The 21971-nt window shown below is 41.3% G+C and overlaps 1 protein-coding gene across 1 annotated transcript in view; it reads left to right on the top strand.

The window, feature by feature from the left end:
- The window catches only part of LPCAT2 (lysophosphatidylcholine acyltransferase 2), a 66614-nt gene that overhangs the window by 12531 nt on the left and 32112 nt on the right, over window positions 1-21971 (top strand). Inside the window, exons 3-9 of the mRNA XM_047711558.1 lie at window positions 394-611; window positions 2192-2304; window positions 4489-4549; window positions 5548-5606; window positions 6870-6904; window positions 11174-11228; window positions 20660-20742. Coding sequence (XP_047567514.1) covers window positions 394-611; window positions 2192-2304; window positions 4489-4549; window positions 5548-5606; window positions 6870-6904; window positions 11174-11228; window positions 20660-20742 — 624 coding nt within the window. The remainder of the gene's footprint in view (window positions 1-393; window positions 612-2191; window positions 2305-4488; window positions 4550-5547; window positions 5607-6869; window positions 6905-11173; window positions 11229-20659; window positions 20743-21971) is intronic.

Below are 21971 nucleotides of genomic sequence, written 5' to 3'. Positions count from 1 at the left end.
GGACTGTACTCACATGGGTTTCTCAGTGGGGGATGTGTGTTGTCAGTGGAGTCACTTATTAGCCATACATCCTTGGGAAATTTCGCTTCTCTCTGCCTCAGTTTCCCAGCTGCAAAATAAGGGTGCTAATAAATAATACCCATTTCATAAAATTGGGCTGAGGATTAAAGAAATCTAAAGTCCTTCGAATAGTGCCTGGCGGAAAGAATGTTTCATATAACTGGGAGCTATTCTTAGCTCATATTTTAAAATGAAGTATTCTGACACGTTTGGGTTTTTGTGTTGTGTTTTAGAGCAAAGCCCTGCTGTTAGCTGAGATTAGCAAGACTAATTGTGTCTTTTCTTTTCTTCCTTTCTTTCTTTTTTTTTTTTTTTTTAAATTTCTTTCCAAAGGAAAATCAGTCAACCAGTTTTGAAGATTCTGGGTCATGCCATGTTCTTTTCAATGGGGTTCATAGTTACTGTGAAGGGAAAGGTGGCGAGACCCATGGAGGCCCCAATTTTTGTCGCTGCCCCCCATTCCACATTCTTTGATGGGATCGCCTGTGTCGTAGCCGGGTTGCCCTCGATGGTCTCTCGAAACGAGAATGCACAGGTTCCTCTGATTGGCAGTAAGTACTTGTAAGACAACATAGATATTTTCATGCTCATGGTTCGCCTTAAAAAAAAAAAACAAAACCAAACTATCGTTTATCAGTGGGCTTTTTAAAAACTCTCAAATAATGAAATACTTCAAAACTATTTCCTTACTTCTAGTGAGGAACTATATGGAAGGAAGGAATTTATGGTCAAGGTTAGAGACCTCCCTGTCTGTACCCTTAGAATTCTTTCAAATTCTTATTTTTGTCACCGTACTATCACTGCTTAGTGTTTGTATATCTAGCTAGAAAGACCAGCTTTCAAGTCCCAAACATGCTTGATTTTTCGAGAGAGAGAATGTAACTGAAGAATTTGTGAAAACACTGGTTACTTGCTATTTCACGAATTTCTCTTTGGGGTATTAGGCTGATAGACACATGAAGTCTTTCCTCTTAACTCTGTTTTCTTATTATTGCCCCAGAGTCTCCATGAGGGACCAACGTGAAACTCTTTGAAAATTATGATGTGGAACGATAAGTGCCTCCTGCCATAAAAAATAATGAAGTCAGTGAGATGTGTATCCCACCAGATGCTTTGGTCCCTCCCTAGGGTGCAGGTCTCTAAGCAACCGCTCCCAGTCGTCCCAAGGTTATTGCAAGCATCCAGTGGTGAGAGAGTGGGTGTGGAATTTGCCTGATGTTACCTTGGCACTCTGGAGAAATAGCATAGTTCCTGCTACTTTGTCACTCAGCTAAGAAAAACACACATACACACTCTTTCTCTCTCTTCTCTCCGCCCCCTCTCTCTGTCTCTCTTTTTTTTTTTTCCAGTGTAACCACTTGCTTTGTATAATATGGCATTTTCATGAAAAACTATTTAACAGTAGATTTTCAATAAATTGGGGCACTTGCGTGGCTCAGTCTTTAAGCATCTGCCTTCAGCTCATGTTGTGATCCTGGGGTCCTGGGTCCTGGGTCCTGGAATCGAGCCCCGCATCGGATGCCCTGCTCAGCGGGAAGCCTACTTCTCTCTCTCCCACTCCCCCTGCTTGTGTCCCCTCTCTCACTTTCTCTCTCTCTCTGTGTCAAATAAATAAATAAATAAATAAACACGTTAAAAAAAAGATTTTCAGTAAACTGAGGTTTCTTATGCATGTATGAGAAACCTCCCCACTTAGAAGACTGGCGTGCTGAAAATGTTAATAAAATTAATAATTGCTCCCTATCCGTGTGTACTCTGAATTCACAAAATCAGTTGTCAGGCTATTCCTAAAATAAAACAAGATAATCTTGTAGTATATATTCCAAAGGTTGATTGTCAGTTGAGGAAGAAGACCTTCAGGGAGAAAACTGCATTTGTTTCCTTTCATATTCTTGCTGCTAACTTCTGTTATATCAATGAAATCCTGTACGTATAAAAACAACAAAAAAAAAACAACCCTTCTTATAAGCTGTGAATTAAAGCAGATTTTTTTAAAGTTCTCTTTGATTTGCTATATTTTAACTTTACATAAAAATTGTTTTATGATTTATCCAGTATCATTGCTATGGTAGCTTTAGCCAAAAAAAAAAAAAAAAAAAGGCTTGGCTCTGACCTTTTGTTTGTCTTAAAGGACTGTTACGAGCTCTGCAGCCAGTGCTGGTGTCCCGGGTGGATCCAGACTCTCGAAAAAACACAATAAATGAAATAGTAAGGCGAGCAACATCAGGAGGGCAGTGGCCGCAGGTAAAAACACAGGAAATGTCCGTTTAGATATATTGCGAGTTTACTTACTGCATATGTGTAAATCATTTGGACCCACAGATGGCAGCGTCTGGGGACACCCGTGCTGGGTGTCTTCAGGATAATAGAAACAGAACAAATGAGTGAGTATTAAAAAGTCCTCTTTCCTGTGAGAAACTCCATGGGATTAAATATATTATTCTCTCTTACCTTCCAAACTCTTCGAAACAATTTTTACTTTATGTCATAAAAAGTAATTCTCTACCTCTGAATTTATTTATTATCTTAAAAACAAAATATCAAAGCTCAATTCTACTCAATAATATGGTAGGTTTATTTATTTATTTTTTTAAAGTGATTATCATCTTAATCTTGTCCAAAGTTTATTTAGGCAGGGCTTTTCACTTCAGGGAGTACATCAGAATCACTTATAGAACTTTTTCAGACTTTCAGACTATCTTACTAACCCTATCACCTAGGATGCCTTTTAAAGTTGGCGGGGGGCGGGCAATATTTTCTGGATAAAGGAAGCCTCCTGGGTAATTCTGGTCAGTATTGCTCTACCTTGTCCTGGGTATAAGCAGGGGACTCTGGCAGGACTCATGATCTGCAGTGATCTGGCCACCCATGATGATGAGTAGATGTTAAAATACCAAGAGGAATATGTGGGTTTCTAAACCCACCAGGAGGTTTAGAAACGAGGGCATGTGAGGAATGATTTTTAAAAAGTGACCAGGAAGGGGCGCCTGGGTGGCTCAGTGGGTTAAAGCCTCTGCCTTCGGCTCAGGTTATGATCCCAGGATCCTGGGATCGAGTCCCGCATCGGGCTCTCTGCTCAGCAGGGAGCCTGCTTCCTCCTCTCTCTCTGCCTGCCTCTCTGCCTACTTGTGATCTCCTTCTGTCAACTAAATAAATAAAATTAAAAAAAAAAAAAAAGTGACCAGGAAGAAACAGCACTCGGAATAAGGGTTCGGTTTTTCTCTTTGGATCCAGGGACTCTATCTAGGACTGGTAGGCCAAAGTTAACAAATTGGTAAGATTTCAGCCCATCTCGCTCATCTCAAGGAACTTTCTGTCCAGATCTACAATGATCTGATCTGAAATCCTTTTCCAGAATTTTCAGGCACTGACTAAGCAACCACTTGGGGGGGATATTGTAGAAAGAATTCAAGCATTGGCATACTGGATGGCTTTTAATGCCCCTTTCCAGGTCGGAGATGTTATGATTTACACTGTATCCACTCATTAATAGAGTAGCTATAGAGTTTCCATTGAGGGAACCATATTTGATATTGTAACCAGTTACAATAGGAAATAGGAAAACAATAGGAAACTTGTTTTTGTTTTTAAATTGGGGGTGAAATTGCATACACTTATCATTTTTATTTTATAAATAACCCATCATGGTAGCACTTTTGCCTGATAATGTTTTCCCTTTCTAATTATCGTTTAAAAAAATACCAAATAATTACACATACTAACTACTGTGGGTACAGGAACTTTCTGTTTTTATTTTATGTACTTAGCAATTCACTCATTGCCAAATTCTAAAATCTTCAGAAAATCCAGCTTGTTCACTTAATGGGGAAACTAACTGCACTGTGTGACTTTCACATGAAGAACAGAAAAGACTATGTTAAAAGATAAAAATACTTTCTCAAAAAAGATACTGAATCGTATTCCATATGTCTACTAACCCAAGTAAGCATAAAGCATGTTGTAAGTATTTTCTCCTTTTTCCCTCCTCCAAATATCCCTGAACAGTATGTTGTAGGAGTGAAGATCCTTGAATGGGAAAACAGAAACAAGGAAGTAGTAATGATTCAGTTAAGGATGGATAGCAGGAGAGGAAAGAGTTTAATGTCCTCTTTGGCCATGACGTAGGGCCTGCATCTTCTTTTAAGTTTATCCAAATCATTAGCATCGTCATTAAGAAACATTTATTAAATGTATTTTCTATTCAGAGCTTTAATCCATTTACTAATTATCCCAATGGTCAGAAAATAGTGCTTTTAGAGGAAAACTGGATAATCCGATTCTAACTTTCGATAGTATCAAATATTAGCCTTTTATTTCACTTTTGTTTTATAAGAATTTGCAGCTCTTTGTGAATTCATAAGAATGAGTAAAGAGGTAATCTATTAATTAGACTGAAATATTAAATCTACGTATTCCTTTTCTCCCAAGATACTAGTTTTCCCAGAAGGTACTTGTACTAATCGTTCCTGTTTGATTACTTTTAAACCAGGTGAGATCAATTAAATTATGTACTATAACAAAGTATGGACGATTTGATACTAATACACAGAACAGCTTGTTTGTGCTGGCGTTTCCCAGTAGAAAGTTTTTAACATTGCAAATCCTCAAAACTCACTCCTTTACTTTCTGTTTTGGTTTCATAACCCCTTCTTCCTTGGATTGTTGTGCGTGTGTGTGTGTGTATAAGTGTGAACCATATTTGATATTGTATCCAGTTGTGTATGTGCACACACATGTACACACACAGAAACCACTGACAGATTTTTCTTTTCCTCCAAGGATACTCTTATAGGCACTCCAGTTCCTGCATTATCCAGTAGAAAACTATTTTGGTGATCATCATAAAGCCTTCAGATGCATTCTTTGCTTTACTCCTTTTTTTATAAAATATTATAAAGTCACTAATTTCATAGTAATGTGTAATTTCATACATAATTTCCTAGTAACTGGTAATGCTTTAACATGTTTTTGTATTAGCTGCTAGAATGCCCAGAGCCAAAGTTAGAACTCACTTCTAGTAAGTGGTATAGTCTTTGCTCCCAGGTATTTGCTTTTATTTATTTTTTATTTTATTTGTTCTCCTCAGTTTCTCTTGGTCTTGTCTTTGTCATTACTCTTTTTTAAAATAATGAGTATTTTTTTGAATAATGATTTTTTTATAAAAAATAAAAAATTTTTATATTTTTATTATAAAAATAATTTAATAATTATTTTTTGAATAATGAGTATTTGGAAAATGAGAACACATGGAGATGTAAATAAATATTTTCAGCAACTTGGGCATAACATAAATATTTTGGTTTCATAACTCTGAATTTTAGAACGCTTTAGTTTTGGTAAACACCAGGGATTTACCAACCTTTAGCAAATAGTTTATGTGTACTCTTAAACCAGTAAGGAAAGGTATATCGCTTATTATTAATTTTCTTCACTGTAAACTGTATAGTCCTATAAGGAAGATGCTATAATATTTCACTGTGGTTATAGGAGCCTTCATTCCCGGAGTTCCGGTGCAGCCGATCCTCCTCAGATACCCAAACAAGCTGGTGAGCACAGTGTTTTACAGTGGCAAAAATCTCAGACGTTCCCAACAGCACAAATTCTCTAGCACCCCTTTTAATCTTTGAATAACGTCCTGAATAGACATACCATGGATGAACATGGGCAGACCCCACTCCCCTTGCCATGTGAAGGATTTAGAAGTTTGCAAGATAGGCAAGTACTTGGGGACACCAATATTATATTCTGTCTCTGCTGTTACTAAGCTCCAGGAGAGCATTTCCTTAGCTTCTACTCTGTTGTCAAGGTAATGGTACCAGTAAGTCTCAGATTCAAGGTCTTCTTAGACCGGGTACCAGAAGACTTGCATATAGTTTGTGATTTTCACTAAGCCCAAAAGGAGAATTTTCCTGATTCAATGGTTATTGCTGAAAGGATAACTGGTGTAGCAGGATAAATTTGGGGTTGGCTTGGTATTTCATTTCTGGCTCAATACTTACTAGCCATGTGACTCTTAGCAAGTAACTTAAATACGAAGATAGATAGGGAAGAATCTGTCATCCTACAGAAAGTGCATAGTTGGCTTAGAAGACAGTCTCTCTGCTCTAGCCAGGTACACTGTCGTCCTCTGGATATGGATGGTGCCACCATTTCCCTAAAGAAAGATTTTCTGGAATCTGTTTTGGTTTTTAGAGGAACTTGCCCTACTAGAGACTTTACATAAAAAGGCAGGCTGTAAATAACTACCTGTGTTATTTAAGGTCAAGAGTTCTTGTTCAACTCAGCTTTTCTTTCAGTGGCTTCTCAAACTTTTGATATCCGTGGTTAAAAAAATTAGAATCCATCAAAATTTACTTATACTTCTGCCTATTTGACACCTACTGAAATTCTTTCACTATGTATTACTTTAATCTGTTCTCCCAAATACCTGCCCCCCCCCACCGCCTTTGGTTGAGAACGGTTATATTCTGGGTTTTGCTAGCAAATTAATTACCTAGCTATGTTCATATTAGGAGAAAGATAGCTAACATGCACATAGTTTTATTAAAAATTAAGAGCAACCTAATTCCGTAAAAAGATAGGTGGTTACATATGGAAAACGGATTTTGGTATGTCGATATATAATCCAAGAATTCACAGAGTAATGCCCTGCTGATAATAGTCTCATTTTACACTTCAACATACTGCTTTTAATTCAGAAGGGAAGTATGTGAATACCAATATTAAAATAAGATTTTTTTTTTAAAGATTTGGCTTTTATGTGGCATTTTTTCACTGAACTAACAGTCTAAATATTTCTGTTATTGTAGGATACCGTGACTTGGACGTGGCAAGGATATACATTGTAAGTCACTTCTCTTTATTATTGGTTTATTTGAATTTTATTCAAGTGAAGAAAAAAAAAGATCATTTATTCCTTTTTTTTAAATAAGCCTTGTTTTTTTTTGTCAAAGGAAAGATTTCTCTTTTTTTAAGCTTTTATTTGTTTATGTATTTATTTGAGAGAGAGAGTGTGTGTGGAACCAAGGGATAGGGAGAGGGTCAAGTAGACTCCACCCACTGAGCTAGAGCCGGAGCCTGACGCAGGGCTCGATCTCACAACCCTGAGAACAGGACTTGAGCTGAAACCAAGAGTCAGACTCCCAACCGACTGAGCCACCCAGGTGCCCCTAAAAGTAAAGATTTCTAATCAGCTTCTAAAATCTTGTCACCGAGAAGTCTCTGTAGAGAGCCTCACTCTCTTGCCCGTTAAACCCCCAGTCCCTCCCATGTGCAGAATTCTGTTTGCCATGTCTTATGGGTCTCAAGCGTGTATCTACCAATTCTTAAGAACCAGTCCAGTGACCTGGTTTGCATCCCACTTAGCTTTAATCTTGTAGTTTTATTTCCGTTGCTGGCTTGACATGTTAGCTGGTGTCTCCATTGTTGTTTTACTCTATTGGTTTAAGCAGTCCAGAGCCATTGCGTCATAGGGCCTGAAATAGCCGTGATGTGTCTGATCTGAGCTGAGAAAATAGCTAAGCTTTCAGTTCCGTTCTTAGATTCTAAAAGCATGGGGATCAGCAGTTTCTATAAACATTTAAGAGAGGAGAGAAACAGCTCACCAGTAAGCCAGCTGAAGTGAAACAGGCCTTTAGAAAGAACAGAACATGTAGAATCTTACTTTCCCTCAAGACCTTTGATCGAGTTCCCCCTGGATTAAGTCCGAGCCCATCCACACTGTGGTGAGAACCTTGGATAAAATGCCTGGATTGGAGGGCTTTGCCTTGGGCCTTCCCCAGCAATGCCTTTTGATACTGAACACAGAGTTTACATAACATTGTTGATGCACAGACAACCACTTGGACATATTTAAAGGGAATCCTCATTTGCCTTCAAGTACCTTGTGACTTCCTTAGATCATCCCAACAACATATGAAAGTCTGATTTTTTTTTAAACTGCATACCAATTTTCTCCATGTGTGAATTGCACTGAAATAATAAGTTTAAATCAGAGTAGGTAACTGACAGGCCAGTTACATGCATTAGTGGTTATTAACACGTGAGGCACATATGTTCCTATTACGGTTGGGTCCTTCATAGTCAAAGTAAGTGACACTGAAATAAAGACCATCGATTGTGAAGGACATCTAGGTGTTATGTGATCTTTAACTCCTCTGGAAATCGGTTTATTCCTTTGGCCAGAATACAGGTTTCATGTCGCTGTTGGTCTTGAGTTCCTGGTTTTCAGCTTTTTAGATAAGGGCCAGTGAGGAGGAGCAAATTGTACGAGAGCATTATAGAAAAGGGAGCGCCTAAAATCTGGGTGTCCTGAGGTATGTGTCCTGAGGTGTGTCATTTTCGTGGCCTTTACAGTTTAAGCTCCTTATAGCGACAGTGACCTGCATGGTCAGTGTGCCTCGTGTACCTTGTGTGGCAGCACAAATACAGGAAAGCCTTCCTGGAAGGGGAATCGGGCTAGAAAATGGAGTGGCTGGGTTAATCCAGGCTTCTAACCTGGGACGTGTGTGATAAAGGGAAAAAGAAAATAGAAGAGGGCAATCAAAAAAGAGAAGGAAAACATTTTCCCAGAGGTGAAGATTTCTTAGGACCGATAAACACAAAATCCTCAAAAGGCACGATTTTCTTTTGTCCAGATGCCACATTGCACCTGCCCGGGGTGACTCTCATTTCCACTTCTATCTTCCAATGGTCTTCATGGCATATTTAACACTGTGCTGTTACTGTCAAGTCCGTTTCCTCAGTTGCCTTCACTCTAAGGGCAAGTCTAGACTGAGATTCTAAGGAAGAGAGTCTATACTAAGGCAAATAGCCTAAGGGAAAGGGATAGTAAACTTAGGGAGTACACTTAGAGAAGGGGAAGCTATGGAAAAGCTTTTTTGTGTGGGTCCAAGAGGTGTTTGGTTTATGTGTAGTGTAGACTATACAGGTTTAATGAGGTCTTATGCCTGACTCCTTCCTTTCTTCCTCCATCCCTGCCCCCCATCTCTCCCACCCACCCTTCCTTCCTTCCTTCCTTCCTATCTTTGTCTTTCTTTCTTTCTTACAGCAGTCAGAATTTTCCAAACAGATTTATCTATTTGAATCGCTAAATTCCAAATCTCAATTTAGATAATTCAAGAATAATTTACTTCATGGTAAATAATGTGGATTGATTTTGCTTGCTTGTGGTTGATAGTAAAAGATCTTTTTCCTCTCAGATGGAAAATTTGAGAACTGATACTTACATTCACAATTTAGAATTTTATATGGAATTGGTACATCTACCTAAATTCCTTCTTTTAACTAAATTCCTTGTTTAAATTTCTAAATTTCTTGTCTGAAGTAAGTCCTTCAAGTAATTTTTTATAGATAAATCATATTTTAGTTTCTTTTTTTTTTTTTTTAAAGGGAGAGATGATAGAGCACAGGAGTGGGGAGAGGCAGAGGGAGAGAGAGAATCTCAAACAGAGTCCCCACTGGGTGGAGAGCCTAACATAGGGCTCCGTCTCAGGAACCTGAGATCATGATCTCAGCCAAAATCAAGAGTTAGATTCCTTCAGGGAAATACAAATCAAAACCACAATAGATACCACCTCACACCAGTCAGAATGGCTAAAATTAACAAGTCAGGAAATGACAGATGCTGGCGAGGATGCAGAGAAAGGAGAACCCTCCTACACTGTTGGTGGGGATGCAAGCTGGTGCAACCACTCTGGAAAACAGCATGGAGCTTCCTCAAAAAATTGAAAATAGAGCTACCCTATGACCCAGCAATTGCACTACTGGGTATTTACCCTAAAGATACAAACGTAGTGATCCAAAGGGGCACGTGCACCCGAATGTTTGTAGCAGCAATGTCCACTATAGCCAAACCTAGATGTCCATCAACAGATGAATGGATAAAGAAGATGTGGTATATATATACAATGGAATACTATGCAACCATCAAAAGAAATGAAATCTTGCCATTTGCGACAACGTGAATGGAACTAGAGGGTATTATGCTTTGCGAAATAAGTCAGTCAGAGAAAGACAACTCTCATATGATCTCCCTGATATGAGGAAGTAGCGATGCAATGTGGGGGGCTTGGGGGTAGGAAAAGAATAAATGAAACAAGATGGGATCAGGAGGGAGACAAATCATAAGAGACTCTTAATCTCACAAAACAAACTGAGAATTGCTGGGGGTAGGGAGAGGGTGGTGGGGTTATGGACATTGGGGAGGGTATGTGCTAAGGTGAGTGTTGTGAAGTATGTAAACCTGGCGATTCACCTGTACCCCTGGGGCTAATAATACATTATATGTTTATAAAAAAAATTTAAAAATTTAAAAAATAAAGTAAGATGCTTCACCAACTGAGCCACCCAGGTGCCCCAATTTTAGTTTCTTAAGAGCAAAAACAGGTTGGCTGTTTTCTTAAACATGTAGATAAAGCCATTCAGCCACCTCATCTGTCTAAATGAGGTGAAATAAAATGAGGTGAAATAAAAATCCCATTGATGTCCCATCCCAATAGTTTAAACATGTATTAGGAAGCCACACATAGAAACAACTGTCCCAGAAATGTTCCTTGAGAGGGTTGGTTATAATCACTTTAAAGCCTTTGTCTTTTGTCTAGCTTTGCAGTGAAAGAAAATTTCTCCATAACTAAAACATTGACTATTAATTGGGAAATTATGATAAAGTTTCTGCTGTTAGGGAAAGGCCCTCTGATTTCTTTTTTCTTTTTCTTTTTCATATCAGAAAAGAGTTTAGAAATGTAATGTTCTACTCAGGAGTTGTCCTGTAAACACATTCACGTACCTTAAAATGTGGCTTCGGTAGTTCCTTTAGGGTCTTAGGCCTATGAGCCCGAGTTGTCAAGGAGACCTCAAATTTGGGTTAGCGTGTTGAGCCGCAGCTCTGACTCACAAGGACGTATTTGGTATTGCATTTAGTGATTTGACTTTTGAACATCACGAACACTTGTTCAAGCCCGTGCTACAGCGGCCCGGTGACATGCATAAATGCGGAATATATATGAAGTGTGACATGACGGTGCTCATGTACAAAGAAAGGATCGTTGAGTAATAATATTAGTTGATACTTGTCTTACCACATAAAGATGGCCTGCTCTTTTTTTCTCTTCAGCATTCAGCTTTGTATGCTTACTTTCTGCCAGCCCTTCACAAAGGTGGAAGTTGAGGTAAGTCTTTCAACACGCAGCCTTGGAACCAGACATTTGGCCTTCCCTTTTCTTTCGAATGTCTAGTCTAGGGACCCCAGCTGTACAGAGGTTGAAAGTTAAACCCACCCCCTAAAATGAGCGCTGGTCTTTTATGCATTGTCCACCTGGCTCTCAGATCCAGCCCTGAATACCAGGAAGTACTGCTAACTTCTGGGAACTTCCGCCCTTAGCTGCCCTTGGCTGACTAGATTTGCATATTGTTCTCTCTCTTATTCCTTTCAATGCTGACTCTGCCCAGGCAGTTGGTAGGCTTCCCTTCCTCACAGAAGGAGCTCCTGCAGTTGATGGAGTCCTAGTTCTAGCTCCTGGAAGACTATGTTCTGTCAAAGCAGAAGCCCTCACTTTGTGAATCCTTGTGCACGCGGAAGGCCTGGGGAAATCCTATGTGGGAGGCCGCTCATATCATCATGAACAAGGCAGTCTTCTGGTTGGAGTTGCAGCAGCAGGCAGGGGGTGGGGGAGTAATTTGATCTTCCCCGAAAATTCTGACCAGATTTTTAAGACTCTGAAGGTTGATTCCAGAACTATTCTCAGATTCTAGGAATGGCGCAGAGTGGACACCTCAACGCAGAATTGAGTTGGTTTTGGTGATGCTCTCAGGTCGCCTTTGAAGAGAGAGGGTCAGAAGGGTGGGGCAGACTCTTAATTTCATTTTCCAGTTGCATCCATAGATTGTGTAATGAGAACGTGGAGTTTGCTATATAATTCAGAATCCTGAGTGGGGGTCCACGTTCCAAGTGATGGGACATGGAATTTAAGTCACGAGGATACTGTCTTTTTACTTTGTTTTATAACTTAGGCATTTAGCCATGTAGAGTTTGTCAGTAATACCAAATGGCACAGGAGGGCAAATTATATATCAAAATGAGTCTCACCATGGTTGAAATTTTTCTTGAGACTTGCAGGTTGCTTGCCTGCCAGGAAAAGATGTTTCTTAATTATATGCCACACTTCCCCACATTTAAAACTAACTCAGTATCTGTCAGAGTGACCAAAAAACACTCGTTCTTGAAATGTGCATAGATGTTTCTAGAGAAAAACACTAATCTGTACCCTAATAATTAGTTTAAGAAGTACCAGAGTAAACACAATGGATCAGATTTCTTTTCTCAAGAGCTGTCATTGCCTTTGAGGTGGTTTGACTACAGTACCCCTTTTTCTCTGGATACCTCCTGAAACTGGTATTCCAGAGGAAACATTCTGGGGAACCCTATCAGGAAGTAATATTGTATTATTTCTAAGTACTCCAAGCAGGCTTTTCCTTCTTTAACAGCTATTCAGATCAACTAGTCCTGTGTTCTTTCTCTAAAAAAAGAAAGAAAAGAAAAGAAGAAAAGAAAAGAAAACTCATACTTGAAACAGCCACGCTGTCTTCTGTGCAAATTTGGAAGATACTGTGTGTATAGTATATATGCTCCCCCTAACCACGTACCCCTCCCCAGCTAAAACAAGATCTAGCAACAGATGTGGAAATACACATATGTACTTCTTTTTTTTTTCTTTAAGATTTTATTTATCCATCTGACAGAGAGATCACAAGTAGGCAGAGAGGCAGGCAGAGAGAGAGGGGGAAGCAGGTTACCTGCCAAGCAGAGAGCCCGATGCGGGGCTCAATCCCAGGACTCCGAGATCGCGACCTGAGCTGAAGGCAGAGGCTTAACCCACTTAACCCACTGAAACCCCAGAACTGTACTTCTTTTGTCTACATGTGTCAGTGGTCAAATTGTTACAACAGAGGTAAGCAAAGTGCTCTTCTCTTTTTGCCCTGAACATTATTATCACATTTCCTTTCTGTGTCATGGCCGGCCTGCTTACCTTCATACCTTTCCTTCCTTCTTTCTTTTTCTTTCTTTCTTCTTTTCTCTTTCTTCCTTCCGTAGACCTTCCTTCCTTCCTTTCTTTCTTATTACAATACTTCCTTTTTTCCACCCAGTTCTTAGACCAGTCTGTGTAATATTTCCTGGCAAAGACTATATCCCTTGATAACATCACAAACAAAATGGCTACCAGCCTGTGTAAAATAGAAGAATCGGTGAGATTCAATGTATTAGAATTGTGGCACACAGCAAGAGGATGGGAATGGGTGGCCTTTCAAGTTCTGTCTTCTTAGTTTAATTATATTTATTTTAGATTTACGGTGCAAACTTTCACTCTGGGCACTCCTCGCTACTTTATGACTTTTGAATATTTTCATTCCTCCCAGGTTGGGTTCAACTGAAAAATGCATCCCACAGCCTGTCAGGGGCTGGGTGTATCCACACCCACCTCAGAACTCTCGAGATCTGGGCATGGCCTCCAGGCTTTTTGTACTATGTCCGAGGAGGCCTGGCCTGAGCTGCCGCACATGGAGCTTACATGGAAGGCTCAGTGCATTTGGTTGCACCAATGTCAGGTGACTTCGTTACTCAGAAGCCCCCTCCCCTGCCCACCACCACCTCCATGTTCTTTAAAACTGTTGGAATTCGGGGCACCTGGGGGACTCAGTTGGTTAAGTGTCTGACTCTTGATCTCAGCTCAGGTCTTATACTCCGGATCATGAGCTCAAGCCCCACACTGGGGCTCCACACTTGGTGTGGAGCCCACTTAAAAAACAAAAACAAAAACAAAACAACTTGGTGGAAATCCTAGTTATTGCTTTTTCACATAATTTTTAGAACTTTGTGAATATTCATTAGGTAAGTCTAGTTGAAGATGTGTCATTCAAGAATATGGTCTTAGTTTTATGTTTTTTGTTTTTAAGATTTTATTTATTTATTTGATAGACAGAGATCATAAGTAGGCAGAGACACAGGCAGAGAGAGAGAGGAGGAAGCAGGCTCCCCACTGAGCAGAGAGCCCAATGCAGGGCTCGATTCCAGGGCCCTGGGATCATGACCCCAGCTGAAGGCAGAGGCTTTAACCCAGTGAGCCACCCAGGCGCCCCAGTTTTGTGGTTTTTAAATGAACTTTGAGTGGATCATTTGATGTCCTTTTAGGCACTGCCCTGGTGAGTCACAGGATGTAGAAGGCCTTATTCTTTGATCTTTTACAAGTCGTCCCTCACTGATGACCATTTCCAACTCTGTAGTCCCCAGAATCACTGGATCACTAAAATCTAGGGAGTGTAATATTGAGGGGTGTTTTCTCATCTCCTCTCCTTCTCCTTCTGTGCTTCCTCGACAGAGACTTATTTTCAAAAGGACCATCATTTTCCTGACTCTTGAATGTTAAAAGTATAATCACTTCCAAACCGCGTGCCCTCTGTAATTGATCTTCCGGCCTCCTTGAACAATGGGGCCATGTGTGTCCACAGAAGGTTCTACTGAAAGTTGTCCTCTGGGTCATAGTGGCCTAGTGGGTGTGTTTAAAGTGTCTTTTAGTGGTTTCTTTTATTGGCCAGTGACTTCACAAGGGTGCCTTTATAAGCAGATGGCTTGGGGCATAAAGAAGAAAGGAGATAGCTAGTAGGAAGCACCCCAAAATGTGACATAGATCAACAGCCTGCTAGTTGTATCTCATGAGAGAGGATCCACACAAAGCTGGACTATCGGGCATTATGTGAGCAGCATCTGGTTTAATGAATGGAAACAGGGCGTTCACGGCGACCATCAGTCTGTTTCCTCCTTCTTAGGCTGTGTCTCCATTGTACTCAGAGCCACCACAGGAAAATGATTTGTCTGGAGGCATATTTTGTTTTCATAAAATTCCTTTGCAAAGCTTAGAAGGAGCTTCTGGTGGCTAGTGTTAGACCTACAATACCTTATGGTGGGCAATCCATTGCTATAAGTAGTAGAAAAAGATTGATTTTCATGAAAAAATTCTGATTTAGGAAACGATTGTGACAATGAGTGTTATGATCAACACCTGTATTGATAACAACTTTTTAAATCTCTGAAGACTTCATTACTCAAGGAAGGTTCAGATATATTTATATGGATTACTTAAATATCCAAACACACTCAAATGACTTATAGTTTTGAATTTAAAATGAATGGGCGTTTTAGAAAACCTTTATTTCATGAATACACACATACACACATACACACAAAACCCATATATGCCCGTTTATGTACTTGTTCTAACAAAACTAATTTCTTCTGGAGCTTGGTAGAATTCTGAAATTTCTAAGTAGTACCAGAGAAATGGAGCATTATATCTATATTTTTATTTTCTTTGAGAGACTGCATGATTGGGGTGGGGGAAGAGGGGCAGAGGGAGAGGGAGAGAGAGAATCTCAAGCAGACTCCGCACTGAGCATGGAGCCCATCCTGGGGCTCAGTCCCACGACCCTGAGATCATGACCTGAGCCGAAATCAAGAGTTGGATGCTTAACCCACTGAACCACACAGGTACCCTGAGAAATGGAGTGTTCTAAAAAAAGAGTACTAGCTAGGGTTTTGTTCCAATTCTGCTGCTACCGATCTGTATATGCTTGAGTAAATGAGCCTTTGTTCTCACTGGGAAAATCGGGATGTAACACGTCTTTTCTAGGGTAGTTAGCATTTAATAAGGCGACGTAAGTGGGAGCATGGGGTAGGTGTTCAATAAGCATGCACTTCTGTTTCCCTCACCATCTCAATTGTTCTGTCCTTTGGGAAGAAAGCAGCAAATGTTAGTTCCCAAATACCTTCCTTCATTCTCATTTGCTGTTTTGAAGCCTTCACAGAAGAATCATGGGAAGAACCAGAAAGGCACATCTGTGGAGACTGACTTATGAAATCCTTTTCTGTTACTTGGAGAAAGGAAAGGCTGTTGGTAGTAACATCATTCATCAGTCCTTCTCCTTTTTTACAACCATTTATTTAATAGAAAGGAATGTGCTCAGTGTGGTCAGGAAACAATGAATAAAGCAGCTTTTCTGGTCCCGAGTATTCGTGTGAAGGGTTGGCTCTGGATATCTGAGCTCCTTCAAAACAGGCTAAAGAATTCTGACTTTCTCTTGTGCGTAGCCTATGGCCCAAGAGATGGTGGGGCACTGTGGGACCAGAAGGGCAGAAGGGGGTGTTCTATGGGCAACTCGTCTGTTAGCCACCTCCTTATATGGGACACGATGGTGCGGAGTCGGCAGGCAGAGGACCAGAGCACCCTCGAGTGAGGAGGGCAGAGGTACTGGGAGCCAGTCTCAGAAGAGATGGAAAAGAATTGGACATTCACATGGGCCTTTGTGGGGAAGGCGAGCCTTCCCTCTACCCACCTAGGTTCCATAGCTGGATCTGTAAAAGGATTTCACCACAGGCAGATTCGTAGGAGAAAAGTATACAGATTTATTCATTTTTAATATGTACACAAAGGCATCCAAGGGGATAAAAAGCGAATGCCCCAGAAAGTAGTGAGGAAGGGGAAGGAGATGTTGGCCACTCAGTGGAGAGTCCGTGACCACCAGGAAGGACAGATGGACCCTGGGAAGAATAGCTTGGGAGCTATGATAGTGCGCGGTAAAGTTTGTCTTGGTGTGATGTCGCCTTCCAGTCCCATCTCCTGGGATAAGAGTCCATCCTACCTGTTTGATGAAAGTCCTCTAGGAAGGAATTTATGGCAACCGAGTTCCTTTTGGAGGAGCTGACTTGAGGCAGGTAAGGGAAGTTCAGAGAAAACCTGTCCCTGCATTTGCCATTTTTCAAGTGCCTTTACCTCAAAATAATCAGTGCACCAAAGTGGTACGTTATGAGATAGCATGTCCTGAACTCCTTCATAATTTTTTTTCTAAAGTTGAGCGTGAAGTGCCATTGAAGGGAAAGGAGAATCAAGCCCCTAGAAGCATGGACTGTGTCTGAAACATTAAACTATGATGGCAGCAGGTACAAAAGGCACACCCCAAGCAGCCGCGAGGGTCAGGTCAAGTCACGTGATCCTCACATGTCACAGAGACATAAAGGAAACAGACTCAGGATTAAGATCCCATCTGGGGGCACACTGGCATGAGTGAGAGGATAAAGGAAGACCTTCCGCAAAACAAACAGAACCACTTTTCTATCTGGAGGCAGTATGGTCGTCTTGGGAAAATAACGTAATTTTCAAGCAGCCGTGAGGACCCTGTGGAACATAACATGAATTTGTGGTAGACTCAACCCATGAGACCACAACCCTTCGTTTTAGCACCCCTCAGTGGTCTCTCACTGTGTGGGAAGGAAGGAGCAGGAGAGGTGATCACCCGCTTGCGATTGGCGCCATGAATGTGGCAGAAGGGGGAGATCCTAGGTGACAGAAAGTTGACAGGGAAATCCAGTGAAGACAGGCAGCCAACTGTTGCCAGGAGGGAGTGGAGGAAGAGGGACGGGCCTGGTCCTGAGAGTGACCAGCAGGTTCTCACAGCTGTGTGGGACCGGGTTAGAGAAGTGAACAAGAACTCGTCAGAGGAGATGGCCATCATTGTCAGAAGAGATGGCCGCCATTGTCATTGTTATTGTCTCTGTATCCCAGGCACAGCTGAGAACCCATGTGGCCAGGTGAAGGGGCTTCAAGAGCAACAGGTCAGATGAACCATCTGTGTGGATACTCGGGATAATGAGAGAAGAGGAAGGTGGAAAGGAAAATTACGGGTCCTGAAGTGACTAGGGTATCGAGCTGTGTGTTAGGGGACAGTAGTAGACAATGGCAATCATGTTTCCCTGCCTTCGGCCAATCTTCCTTCCCAAATAAAAGATGTGGTTTTGCTGTGAGCCTTGAATGACCACATACGAAATAGAAATGTGAAAAAGAGGGCAAGGTCTGCTCTGAGGAGAAGTGACTTTTTATGAGAATTTCCATTGTATTGCTTCTCAGGAGGCATGGGGGGGCCTCCAGGGCCCGTGAGGGTCAAATCCAGGTTTTTAATTATTTTGTACTCTCTGTGGAATTTTCTTCGAGAACAAAATGCCATATAATATGAGGGTTATTAAAAACCATTTTATGGAAAATATTACCTGCACTAAAAGGAATTGAACCCACAGCTCATTGTATTGGTTAACAGTTGTAGCAGCAATTTATTTCCCAGGGTTTTCTGGGTGTGCGTTTATAACCGACAAATTAAGCGTGTTACAAACGATCATGTGACTTTTTTTTTAAATGAAGAATTATATAGTGGCTTAAAACTACCGTTTTATGTTGTTAGAGACTTTATGAATATTGATTTTAACATGCCATTTTCTTCCTTGGATTTCATATGAAGCAAATACAAGAGATGAAAATCTAGAACAGGATGGAGGGAATTTTGAGAAATACTGATTTGCAAAGATCCGTTGTTGCTCTGGATAGAGAAGTATTGTGGGGACCCCTGGTGGCTTAGTTTATTTTTCCGTCTTGAAGAGTAGATCCTGAGTGGAAAGCTAGATGCAGAATTCCAGTTGGAGAGGGACTTTGAAATCATCGAGCCAAACTTTTTGATCGGCAAGAGAGGGCACTGAGTGACCTCAGTGATTCAGACCTGATTCAGACCTGACCCCGTCAGGGCTGAATGACTTTTCCAGGATCTTATGGCAGAACCAAGGCCACAGCCAGGCCGAGTGCTTTTTCTGCAGCATCCCTCCAATCCACTGGGAGAGAATGTTCATTGTGGTACGTGTCACACAGCGCGCTGTCCCGTGATTCGGATCCATGTCATCCTAAAATGCCACTTGCCTCCTTGCTGTCCTCTGTGTCCGCATTCCCTCTCTTCTCTCACCAAGTGGTTGCGGTAGCTTCCCGGGCTACTCCCTGCTCTTAGCCTTTTCCTCTTTGGCTCAGCCATTCCCTACCACGGAGATTTCTGCTCAAAAGCTTGGCCTTGATCACCACACTCCCTTGCTCAAAGCTCATCTCCAAATCGCCCTTGCCCAAAGGCGTCTTACTGTGACTAACGAGATTTGAAAACAGGTCCACTTGAGTCCAGAAGTGGTGTTATTTATACAGATCTTTCTTTTTCTTTCAAATCACAGTCCTGTCACTAGGGTGTGGCTTTGGCTACATGGCGTAGCCTCTTCAAGCCCTTCTCCACCCAATTGATGAAAGTGGTAAAGCTGGACTCCAGGAATTGTGGAGAGTTAATCTTATAAATAACCCAGCACACAGTAGGTGCCTAATGAATGATAGCTTTTCCTGGTGGACTTGACTCATCTGTTGTAATTTTTTACCCCACCTCCCGGAGGGCACCTTGATGGTAGGGGCTTCCTTGTCCTGCCTTTGGGGCTTAGTGCAGCATATGGTATACAGTAGGTGCCAAAGCAATATTTGTTGAACGTAAGTGGGCCATGAAAACTTGAGCAAATCATTTGATCTTTGTGAACCCCAATCCTAAGGACAAAAATCGGGAGGACTGGTGAAATGAAATAAGGCATGTAAAAGCGCCTAGCACAGTGCCTGGTTCGTGGTTAGAATTCAATGAATAGTAGCTATTGGCAAGATCATGTTTACCCTCAAAAAGCCAAGATCAACTATTAGCTCTTCTGTAAAGCTTCTTTGGCTGTTTTTCCCTGCCCCCCAGCCAAATTAATCATTTCTTATCCCTCGCTTTCATATTCCAGGAAGGATGGGTTAGTGGGGAAAACAAGGGTTTTAGAATCTGACCGAACTTGGGCTGAGCTCTGGCCATGTGACCTGTATAACACTAAGCTCACTTAATGAAACTTCTGAGCCCTGTCATTGAGGGTAATGATACTTAGCACACGCTGTGTTGGTCTGTCTTTTAAAGTATGGGTCTATTTTGGGAGCAGGAATACAGTCCTGTTAATCTTGCCTGGGTTAATGGTAGGTGCTCAAAAACGATATTGGACCTTAAATATAGCACCACAATCTCATTAATGTTCAAAAACTATAAATAAAACAAGGATGGCACCAATGAGGCACCACCAAACATCAAGTAGATTAAAAAAAAAAAAAGTAAAATTTAAACCGATAAAGCAAAACACAGTGTCGAGCCAAAGCTAGACAGCCCATTCTAAGGGTTAAAAGAAAGCCGAAGAAATGACAAAACATGACATTTGAACAAACAATAAACTGCGGCCAACACAGGAGTAGGTAGGGAAGATATACCATAAGTGACAAGCTACTACCTGTACTGACGTTCTCACAGAGGGCTAGGAAACGCAGCGTGAAGAAGAAGGTCTTCCTACCTACAGCTTTACAACTTCCAGAATTCCGGGCCATGGCTCAGTTCGTCCTCATCACAACCTGGGCAAGTGGGTGATCATCGCCCTCTTGTCAGAGTCCAGGCGACAGTGAAGAAGCCTTCAGGGACAGCCTCGTGAACACACAGAAAGACGCAGGGCTTGGCTGCAGACCCCCTGAATCCAAGCACAGTGTTCTTTCCACTATAGCATATTACCCATGTGCCGGAAGGGTGGCGGGGGGTGGGTGGGCGGAGTTACTATAATGATAGCTAACTTATAAATTAATATATGTAGCATGTAGCGTCTTAGCCCTCACTGTTGTAATGGAAAGGTATGCTTGTCTTTCAGTTTCTGCCTGTTCAGGTACCAAACGATGAAGAAAAAAGTGATCCCATCCTTTTTGCTGGTAGAGTCCGGAATTTAATGGCAGAGTAAGTGTCTGTATGTAATCGCCATCAGTAAATTGTTTTTAAATGATTGGTCAACAGCATTTCATGTAGTTTTAGGATTTGGGTGTTTTGTTTTGTTTTGTTTTGTTTCATCCTGACGGCCTCATTCCCTACCTCATTCTGGTAAGTAAAATAATGTGCCTGGGATATGTGGTCAGAAAGACAATCTACAAACCTGTTCCCCAGATGCAGCCCCAGACTCAAAGCCCCGGTCTTTGGGTTCTTCTAAGCTGGCCTGTCACCGTCACACATTTCGTGGCTCGCCTTCTGGGCCCCCGTCTCCACAGAGGTGCCAAGGCCGGGTGTTTCAAAGGCATTAATGATTATAGCCACACAAAGGAGAAAGTTTGCAAGGTAAGGCAATAGATGCACAGAAAAGGGAGGAAAGTCCACCCCCATTAAGGGACGCCTGTAAATTTAGGATTTGTAAATCATAAGTATCAAGCAAATATTTTCCGGCACTTAACGGAGTTTTAGCTGGCCATGATTCTGATTAGATAAATCACCTTTCATCCTGTAATGAAAGAATGAGTGTTGTACCGTCCTACCACCAGACAGCCCTAAGAGCCTTCCCAGTGTGTACCCCACACCAGGCAGCAGTCCCCGCCTCATTGCAGTTAGTGGTCTTGGCACGGATAGGCCAGTAGTATGTATTCCTAGTAAAAATTCAGATGAGATATCTGAATCTAGCTTCCAAGCTGAATTCGGTTTTATAAGCAAGATAGTATATACATAAATTCATATTTCACAGCAGAATAACTATATGTTCACAACAGTCTAAGTGTTCAAATGCTCAAAACCTTTTTTTTTTACTATGCGTACCTACATGTACTTGATTTTCCCAGCTTCTAGACTGGCTACAAAATTTGTTTTGAGTTGCTTTTCTTCCCTTTCTTCTTCTCTTTCCATACCAGCTTATGTCCAAAAGTTAGGAACTAAGATAGATCTTAGGAATTGAGAGAATTCATACCAGATAGTTGGACTTCCCAAAAGATGTCTATAAAACAGAGCGGCGGGTTGGTTAGTTAGACTTTTTCTGAATTTGGAGGCATGGAGGCAGAAGGGCCTTGAATAAAGAGTAAGAAAGACCTCAATCAGCTACACAACCATGGACAAGGCCTTCTGTGGCTCCTTTTCCTAGTATTTAAAGTCGGAGTTAAAGTCTTTGCCTTGCCTTTCTCCTGGTTTTGGTGATCATGAGTCACACGGAG

This window comes from Lutra lutra, chromosome 17 (genome assembly GCF_902655055.1).
Source record: "Lutra lutra chromosome 17, mLutLut1.2, whole genome shotgun sequence".
In the NCBI taxonomy this organism is placed as follows: Eukaryota; Metazoa; Chordata; class Mammalia; order Carnivora; family Mustelidae; genus Lutra; species Lutra lutra.
Note: the sequence above shows the minus strand (reverse complement) of the source record. Positions and strands in the feature narration are given on the sequence as shown.